Source organism: Coturnix japonica, chromosome 1 (assembly GCF_001577835.2).
Source record: "Coturnix japonica isolate 7356 chromosome 1, Coturnix japonica 2.1, whole genome shotgun sequence".
NCBI classification, from domain to species: domain Eukaryota; kingdom Metazoa; phylum Chordata; class Aves; order Galliformes; family Phasianidae; genus Coturnix; species Coturnix japonica.
In genome coordinates, this window is record NC_029516.1 from 173,754,370 (window position 1) to 173,764,137 (window position 9,768).

At 52.0% G+C, this 9,768-nt stretch overlaps 2 protein-coding genes across 2 annotated transcripts in view; both read right to left on the reverse strand.

Moving 5' to 3' along the window:
* Nucleotides 1-389, reverse strand: part of UVRAG (UV radiation resistance associated) — a 62,363-nt gene extending 61,974 nt beyond the window's left edge. Inside the window, exon 1 of the mRNA XM_015852478.2 lies at nt 150-389. Within this exon, the coding sequence (XP_015707964.1) occupies nt 150-230 (81 nt within the window). The 5' untranslated portion in view covers nt 231-389. The remainder of the gene's footprint in view (nt 1-149) is intronic.
* A 5,789-nt stretch (nt 390-6,178) lies between these two features.
* Nucleotides 6,179-9,449, reverse strand: LOC107308551 (erythroblast NAD(P)(+)--arginine ADP-ribosyltransferase-like). The gene is made up of 3 exons (XM_032442288.1): nt 7,939-9,449; nt 7,664-7,702; nt 6,179-7,569 (listed from the first exon to the last, which is right to left on the reverse strand). Exons 1-3 carry the CDS (start codon nt 8,747-8,749, stop codon nt 7,487-7,489), a joined length of 933 nt encoding a protein of 310 aa, XP_032298179.1. The 5' UTR covers nt 8,750-9,449; the 3' UTR covers nt 6,179-7,486.
* Between the last annotated feature and the right edge of the window lie 319 nt (nt 9,450-9,768).

Consider the following 9,768-nt stretch of genomic DNA (forward strand, 5'->3'; position numbering starts at 1 on the left):
TCAGGACCCCCTTTAGTCCCTCAGGACCCCCTTTAAGACCCAGGACCCCCTTCAAGCCCCAGGACCCCCTTTAAGGCCCAGGACCCCCTTTAAGACCCAGGACCCCCTTTAAAGCCCAGGACCCCCTTCAATCCCCCGGCCCGCCCTACCTGCTGCGATGGCAGCTCCACATGCAAGGCCCGAGTGGCGGATCCCGTAGTTATGGCGGCAGGGCCGGCGACCGAGCTCATCCTCACGGCAGGACAACGGCAGGGCAGCGCCTGAACCCGCCGGGCCACCCCCAGCCCCGGGTACCCAAGGGTTAATGGCGGCGGCAGCACCGAGCGGGGCCGCTGCCTACGGAGCCATATTACCGCAGTGCTGAGGGGACGGAGAGGAGGGGCGGGAGCTCGTGGCATGCGAGCCCTCTCATTGGTCAGATCTCCAGCGAGGCGGGAGGACGGGGGGGTCTTTGAGATGTGATTGGCTAAAGGACACGTCAATCAGCACCTCTCTCCGCCGCCTCTGTCAAACAGTTGGAACGGGACCCGGCGCCGATTGGCGAGCCGACTTCCGGTAGGCGGGACGGAGCCGGAAGGAGCGGCTTCTGATTGGAGGGCTGCTGTTTTGATTGACGTGTCTCGCTCTCCGTCACGTGGTGGAGGGAGATGTTTATATCACGTGGTGGGACGGAAATATTTTGCTGGAGGGTGGGGGAGGGGCAGCCCACCCTATAGGATATCAACCCTATATGATAGCGACCCTATATGATACCAACCCTATATGATATCAACCCACCCTATATGATACCAACCCACCCTATATGACACCAACCCACCCAACATGATACCGACCCACCCTATATGATACCGACCCTATATGATACTGACCCTATATGATACCAACCCTATATGATATCAACCCACCCTATATGATACCAACCCTATATGATATCAACCCACTCTATATGATACCGACCCTATATGATACCAACCCTATATGATATCAACCCACCCTATATGATACCGACCCACCCTATATGATACCAGCCCACTCTATATGATACCGACCCACCCTATATGATACCAACCCACCCTATATGATACCAGCCCACCCTATATGACACCAACACACCTTATATGATACCAACAAACCCTATATGATACCAGCCCACTCTATATGATACGACCCACCCTATATGATACCAACCCACCCTATATGATACCAGCCCAACCTACATGATACCAACCTACCCTATATGATACCAGCCCACCCTATATGACACCAACACACCCTATATGATACCAACCCACCCTATATGATACCGACCCTATATGATACCGACCCACCCTATATGATACCGACCCTATATGATACCAACCCTATATGATATCAACCCACCCTGTATGATACCGACCCTATATGATACCAGCCCACCCTATATGATACCAACCCACCCTATATGACACCCTACATTGTGCCAGCCCACCCTACATGATGCCAACCCACCCCACAGCCATGCCCCCCACCCTACAGCACACCAACCCACCTCATATTACACCAACCCATCCCACATCACACCAACACCAACACACCAAAGCCAGATTCAGCCCTCTCCACAGCACCCACCCTGATCCCATTCCACCCACACAGCCACCATCCCTCTACCACATCCACGTACCACGCAGCACTGGGATCTCCAGTCCTGTCCCCTCACCCTACTGGGACCACCAATCCCTATGGTGCCCTGCAGCACTGGGAACGCTTGCCCGGTGTAGGTGGCCACGCTTGAAACACTCATCCCCATCGTTCCACCAGCAGACCGGGATTGCCACCACACCGGGAACAGCACTGGGAACGCCTGTCCCCAGCACATTGCAGCACTGGAAATGCCAGTTCCCACCAGCCCAAGGGCTGAAGCACTGGAAACTCCTGTCCTCAGCTCCGCGTGGCCCCGCGTGGCCTCCAGCTTGGCCGCGGGTGCTGGTGCGGATGTCCTCAGTAGGAAGACATTCCCCATTGGAGGGCGTCTTCATTCACCTCTATCATTGGGAGTTGTGAAATATTCATGCTACGCTGGCGTTAGCGTTGTACTTAGAGTGGTGAACCCATTAAAAATAAAACAATATAACAAATAAATGTAGTGGAAAGTCATGTTTCCTAGAGTCTGATGACCGTCTATGTACAAGTCACGCTCTTCCATCCTCAACCATCCCTTACAGCCACTCCTCATGCTCTGCCATATCCCAAAACACCTATTAGGATTGAAAAGCAGAGACGACAAACTCCATCCCATCCTGATTCTGTGTGATTAATGGGTGGGGGACTCTTTGCAAAGCTTTCACCCTGTTGGGTGATCCCATGTCTGGGTGCCCGATGAATGTTGATACCTCAAACCCCGTGAGCCCAGAGTTGGGTTTGACTTCTGGACGTGGCTGTCCCCAATGAGGAGAGTAATTGTTGAGATCAGGAGGTTTAAACGTGCTCATTTGGGACCTGTTCTATCAGTTTCATTCACCTCCTGGCTCTGGTTCATTGCATTGCTTGTTGCTTTTAAAATGACCACCTTCGCTTCCAAAGGTCGAAACTTGGTTTATGGGAAGAGATTTGGTCTTGTTTTGTTGGGTTTTGGGGTAGGTTTGTTTGTTTTGTTGGTTGGGTTTTCCCCCAGTTTTTAGCCCAGGGGTTTGAAGGGAAGAACACCACAACTGGGACAACAAAATTACCCATAAAATCATTCATAAAATCAAGGGACTTTCTTGAAACATTGACTTTATTTAGGAAATAATATGAGCTACTTGCACCTAAATAAGACTCCAAATCAGCAAATCCCATCTTAATTTATTTATAATGATATAAAAAGTCCCTGCAGATTCCCAGCTCGTGCTGGTTGGGAGTTTGGCCTCATTTCACACGTTGTTTCTAGGGAAAACCAGGGATAAGGTTTCCATTTTAAGCCTGACGTCCATCAGCTCTGACAGGTTAAGCCCAACGCTTCCCTCGTCCACATCAGCATTCACCGTGAAAAGGAGACGTTTAATAACACGAACGGGGGCTGAGCTTGGGAGAAATAATCACCCCTTTTGGGCTTAAAGTTATTGCTGTGCTAATAGTCCTGCAGATCTCAGCAGTATGGCGGTACAAGCCAAGGCGAGTTATTGGGAAGATACCTTACGCAAGTTGGCATGAAATAAGCTCAAAAATAGGGAAAAAGAAGTTGGATATTGGGAACAATTTCCACTCAGGATGAGTGGTGATGCACTGGCACAGGCTGCACAGGGAGGTGGTGGAGTCACCATCCATAGAGGTGTTCAAGAACCATGGGGATGTGACACTGAGGGATGTGGTGCGTGGACATGGTGGGATGGGTTGGGGTTGGACTTGGGGATGGGTTGGGGTTGGACTTGGGGATCTCCAAGGTCTTTTCCAACCTTAACAGGTCCATGATTCTATGATTTTAAGTGTAGTTCGAAGCTTTCTCTGCCACATACCAACACGTTCCTATGTCAGTGGCATTCATTGTGAGACATGAAGGATGGAGTCCTTGCAGAGAGGGTCTAACTGAAGGTCACAACCAAGATTATTTAGTTGCCTTTTCTCATGTCTTGGCGTGCTCCAGCCTTTGGGAAAGGAAGCCGTGGCCTTGTGGCTAACTGTAATTCCTACCTCTGCCTTAGATTGAGTCAAACACTCCTCTTTTCTACTGCTGGGGGGTATTAGCTCATTGCAAAACCACTCGAGTGAGCAAACATATTTCCCTGACAGATGAAAGGATTACGAGTGCAGAGCTAAATGCTTAACGTTTGTATTTGAAGAAGTGGGAAAAGCTTAAGCCACTGAATGCCTGTTAAATAATGTAATTTATAGCCACAGGTGCGGGGTTAGAAGAGCTCTTCTAGCTCTGCCCTTGGAAACTCCACGCTTCAGCAATATCTGCTAACATTACAGCAGGGTCTGGGGATTAGCAGCATTCTACAGCGGTGCTGTTCTACGTGAAGATCCTCAGAAAGATGCTGAAAATGTGCAAAGTGCTTGAGTCAAACCCAACCAAAAACCACAGAGAGTTGACTGATTTGCAAGGAAATTGCCATCATTCACACTTCACAGTCACTGTCAGATCCATCAGTGGCTTTGGTAATGGGTTTTGTTAACCTGTTGACTGTCCCACTGATAAACCCTACATCAAGTGGACCTCATTGCACCTTTGGAACATACGTGAGGTATTTTGGCCATACTGTGCACAAACATTCTCCTTCAGTAAAAGAACTCTTCAATCCAGCTCCCCACCTTGAGACAGCTCCCATGTAGAAGGGGATTCCCAGTAGAGTACCCATCGTTTCCAAGGAAAACATGCTTTTTTCCCCACCTTTTTCTCACCAACCCACGATGAAGTCAATCTGTTCCAACCTTCCTAACTATCCTAGAAACCTTTTCCTTGATAACAGCTCCGTGCTTTTTCCTACTTCCTTTACAACCTGTTGGTTTTTGCTTTATTATCAGACAACGTCTTTTTTGTACTGGGGAACCCAGAACTGGACACAGTATTACAGTATTCCAGATGAGGCCTCACCAGGGCAGAGTAGAGGGAGAGGATCATGTCCCTCGACCTGCTGGACACGCTCTTTTTAATGCACCCCAGTAGCCATTGGCCTTTTTGGCCACGAGGACACACTGCTGGCTCATGGCCGACCTGCCATCAATGTGCCTCATTGTCCACTCATCTATCCCACACTTCCTCAGCTCAGTTATAAGGATGTCATGGGAGACAGCATCAAATGCCATGCTGAAATCAAGGTAGACTACATCTACCGCCCTCTCCCCACCCAGCCAGTGACAATGTCATAGAAGGCTACCACGTTGGTTGAGCATGACTTCCCCCTGGTGAACCCATGATGGCTACTCCTGATAACCTCCTTTTCTTCCAATTGTTTGGAGATGGCATCCAGCACAACCTGTTCCATCACCTTTCCAGGGACAGATATGAGGCTGACTGGCCTGTAATTACCCAGATCTTCCTTTTTGCCATTCTTGAAGACCAGAGTGACCTTGGTTATCCTCCAGTCTTCAGGCACCTTCCCCATCCTCCAAGACCTCTTAAAGATGACAGAGCGGTTCAGCAATCCCACTTCTCACTCCTGTGAGAGGTTAGCTTAGAAGTCATTTGAGTTGCCTTGATGAAAAACAATGGAAAGCAAAGCTTGTTGTCAGAAAGAGCTGGAGGGGGATGAAGTGGCAGGAGCTGAAAAACTCCCTTCAGAAGAAAGGAAACGGCACCTGGGATTACAGCTGTGAGCCCACGGCACGGACACATCCACGTTGGACACATGAGTTCTTGGCTTTGCAGGAGCTGTGTATGAGGATAGAGTGAAGGATGCACGTATCTTGCTTAATGTTGTTGTGCTGGTTTGGATCAGGTATAAAACCAAAACTCCAAGCAAAGCCATTAAAGCTGCTCCAGGACAGGAGGTCATGGATGAATCGACATGGCAGAGGATGGCAATCCCTGCCCAGCACAGGTAGGCTGGAATGGTCTTGGAGGTCCCTTCCAACCCAACCCATTCCATGGTTCTATGATTCTGTGATTCTATGTTTACATGATCCTATTTTCTATGTCTGAGATTCTGTTTTCACTATTCTATGTTTCCAGTATTCTGTATTTCTATGATTCTGTTTCTACATTTCTATCATTCTACGGTTCTGTGATGACTGATGTTCTTGGTAAGGTAACAGACATTGCTAAGCGAGTTTATGTAACCTCATGAGCCATTAATGCATCAAGAACTGAAATCAGAGAGGGAGGAAATTAAGAGAAAACAGAGACAATTAATCCCCTTGGGATAAGGAACTTGAAGGACTCGGTGATTGTTGTCAGTCCCTTCCAACTTGGATTATTCGGTGATTTTATGATGATACCTCATGGTGCATCTCCATTACTCATTAACAGGTGGGAGTCTGCCTTTTTACATGGACAGAGTGTGATGGGACAAGGGGAATGGTTCAAAATGTATTAAGAAGGGAGATTTAGATGAGATGTTAGTGGGAAAATCTTCACTCAGAGGGCGGTGAGGGCCTGGATCTGGTCTAATGAACCCATGGGTGCCCCATCCGTGGAGGTGCCCAAGGTCATGGATGGGGGCACCCAGCCCATGGCAGCAGTAGGCAATAGGTGGGTTTTAGGGTCTGCTCCAACCCAACTCATTCCATGACTCCATGATGATGTTGCCAGGGGGATGAGGCCATGCAATCTGTCCCCTGATCCCTTCCAGCTGTGGCTGGAAGAGTGCAGGGAGCACAGAGCTGCCCAGGGCTGTGTCCCAGCCCCTGTTGGCCCCCATCCTTCCAGCAGCCCTTATCCTTCATGCACTCGCATTTACAGGCGCTGCCCTTCTCCTCGGAGCAGAGATGGATGATGGTTCTGCTTTTGACGTAGGTGAAGTTGGGGAGCTCAGCATCCTCAAAGGGTGGGATGAGGACTTCTGGCTACTTGAACAGGCTCTGCTCAGACCGGCCATTATCTCATCCCTCCAGATCCCACACTGAGCACCAAAAGGGCTGCTGTGGTTTTACCTCCCTCATCATCTGGCATCTGGATAGGGAGCTAGGAGATATGGTTTCGTGGTTTTCTGTAGGCATGGTAAAGGGAGGACGGTTGGACTATATGATCTTGTAGGTCCTTTCCAACCTTGTGATTCTATGATTCTATGATCCTCCTGAGCCAGACCTTGTGGGAATCCCAGCCCCAACGATGCCACCACATCTACTGCTCTCTCAGCACCCTCTTCCCAGCACAGCAAGGCAAGATGGTCCACGTTGGCCAGTTCACCTCCTCCAGCCTCCAGAAGAAGGACGATGAGTCTTTGGACCAGGACATCAACTTCTCAGTGAAGCCCTGCTATGCTTCCCCCATCAAAGGCTTCTTTCACCCCGATGAGGACAAGGAAGTCCTCACCCCACCATCTGAGGCCTCTGAGATCAACAATTTCAACATAACAAACCAAAGGATGAATATTCACCCATCTGCACTCCCAGTGGAAAGAAAAGCACTTACAACATTGAGCTGGAGGCGGGTGCAGGCTGTGAGCAGGGCTCTCATGGAGAGAACATCTCTGTTGTTGGAGAACTTGTGGATATTTGGGAGCATGGGGAGCTGGAGGAACTTAATGCTCTGCAAAGCCATGGGGGTGTACAGGGGAAGGGGAGGAGTGGGATCGCGGCAGGGGGTTGGGTAGAGAGCTGCTCTGCGCCCTGCTATCCAGGTCCAATGGGATCTGCTCCAGGGAGGGGGCAAGGAGAGCCTGGTCATGCAGCATAGCCTGGGGCCTGGAGGTGACCTCATTGTAGAGGTGAGCACGGAAGGACCCTCAAGCAAAGATGTCCAGCAGGTGGAACAACAGTGGCAAAGGCTCTGCTGAAAAGCTCGGGCAGTACCTGGGGCCAGCAGGACTGATGGGAATGACATGGAGAAGTGTCCAGCTCCAGGGGATGGCAGCAGGGTGGTGTGTGCAGCTCAGGGCTCTGCTATGGCTGCCAGGGCTGTGACTGCCACAAGGAGCACCCAGAGGTGCTGGGGTTCCATGGGGCTGCTCCTGCCTGTGGGGGGACAGACATGGGCATGAATTGCTCTGGGGGCTGCAAGCTGTGCCCAGCCTGGGCCGGGGGCTTCGGGGCCGGGGGCTCCTCTTACCTGCAATGAAAACACACGGCCGCTCCTTGCACCATTTATCTGCAAAGAAACAGAGAGCGCTGCAGGGCTGCAGCACAGACAGGGCCCCCTGCAATGAAACCCCGCAGGGCGCAGAGCAGCCGGGCTGCAGCCACGAGCGGGGCCTGGCCTCCAGTTCCCCATAGGCTCCCCCTTGGCCAAGCTCCCCACCTCCCCATGGCCTGCACACCCTCCCCACGCTCCCCAGCATCCCCGATCCACCCGAGCTGCCCATGGTGGAGCACTGCAGCCCTTACCCTTCACGAACTCGCAGTTGTAGGTGCTGTTCATCCCCTGGGAGCGGAGCTCAATGAAGGTTCCGACCTTGGTGGAGGTGAAGTTGGTGACCATGAACTGCTCAAAGGGTGGGATGAGGACTTCGTCCTCACTGGGGAAATTGGAGAATTCCTTGATGGGGACACCATGGCAGGTCACCAGTGAGAAGAAGGTGTCCTGGCCGAAAGATTCCGAGATGTTCTTCAGGAAGGAGGTGGAGGTGAACTGACCGAAGCGCACCACCGTGCCTGGCTGTGCCGTGAATCGGGTGTCGCTGACGCCGCGGTAGACGTGGTGGCATCGCTGGGGCTGGGATTCCCGCAGGGTCTGCAGGGCTCTGGTCAGGAGGAAGTGCAGCGTCTTGAAGGGGAAGGAACGCAGGTAGTGCTGCCGGGAGGTGCCGTCCCTTCGCGTGGCCGCGTTGAACTGGTGGTACAGCTTCCCCTCCATTGTGTACGCCATCATGGCCGTGGCCTGATCCCGTCTCAGTGCTGGTGGGCGGTTGGCACGACCCCATCGATTTCTCCACTCCATGGCAGCAGTTCGCCATCCCTCAGCATAGACCTGGTTGGTGAACTCGGTGCGGTTCAGCTCCTCCAGCACATCCTCCATCATGCGGCTGCAGCCCCGGTACTGGTCATCAAAGGTGCTGTTGGCCATGTCCATCGCCACCACCTTGACTGGACCCAGGTCTCTCTTGCTGTTGTTGGCCAACGCACTGACCAAGGTGCTGAGCAGCAGCACCCAGCCCACGTGCTGGTGCCCCATGTGCAGAAGGACCCAGGTGCCCATCTGTACACGCAGTGATTCCCCCAGCACAGCTCCACCAGCCCCAGAGCTGCAGCCCCAGCTCCACACAACATGTGCCCCGTGACACAGGAACGCGGCTGTTCTGCCTTTTTATAGTAACCCTGGCCTGCTCCCAGGGGTTATTTATAATTACATTTATGAGCTCTCAGAATACCTGCTGCTGCTGACTTCTTTCAAATGGACGTGTGCACAAGGATATGCACTTTAATCAATCATCCCCCTTTACTCTACACGTACCACCAACCAGAACGCCATCCTGGGCCTTGAGATGCAAGTCCAGTGGTGACATGGGTCCCTAGAAAGATCTGAATCTTGCAGAGATGTTCATTTCCTAAACAATCTCGTTGATACCTGGGACCAAAGGACGTGGCAGTGAGTGGGGCCATCACACCCCTCACCACGCAGCAGCCTCCGGGAGATTCACAGAACACCAGCTGATACAGAACAGACCAAGAGCGATGGGTACTGGGATGTTCAGACACTGGGACACACGTTTAGCAAAGGCCTCCAGGTTAATCAGCACCCAGGGTCTGCAGTCGAGCTGTCCCTGCCCAACGAAACCTCTTAGGCACTGGAGAAGAAGGAGATCAAGTCACTGTATCAGAGCCCGGTGTCTGGCTGCAGGCACAGTGCTTCCTGCTCATGCTCATCCAGCCTTTCTCTCGTGCTATCGTACAGTATGGGATATCCCTTTGGTCAGGTGAGGTCAGCTGTCCCATTGCTTCTGCACATAAACCACCTCCTTCATGCTGTCCCCATCCCTTTCCCGTAAGCGAAAGTGAAAGTGAAAGGCACAGGGATTGTTCCCATGTTGGCAGGGACAGCACAGGAAGCAGCAATGGGGCCATGGTAGCTGCTCAAAGGGAACAAAGGAAGGAAGGAAGGAAAGGCCCCAGCCAAGCCCTGAGTGCTCCCACCCACTGATGGCCATGGAGGGCAGCCCAGGATCCCCCACCTCAGTGTTGGGGTCACGCAGCTCTGGGGAGTGCAGCCACGGGGTT

Excerpts from the sequence above, each read along its gene's own strand:
- LOC107308551 (XM_032442288.1), bottom strand. The coding sequence starts at position 8,749 with ATGGGCACCTGGGTCCTTCTGCACATGGGGCACCAGCACGTGGGCTGG. Across the intron at positions 7,703-7,938 it reads CAACTGCGAGTTCGTGAAGG|ATAAATGGTGCAAGGAGCGG; the intron begins GTAAGGGCTGCA and ends GTTTCTTTGCAG. Across the intron at positions 7,570-7,663 it reads GCCGTGTGTTTTCATTGCAG|GCAGGAGCAGCCCCATGGAA; the intron begins GTAAGAGGAGCC and ends GTCCCCCCACAG.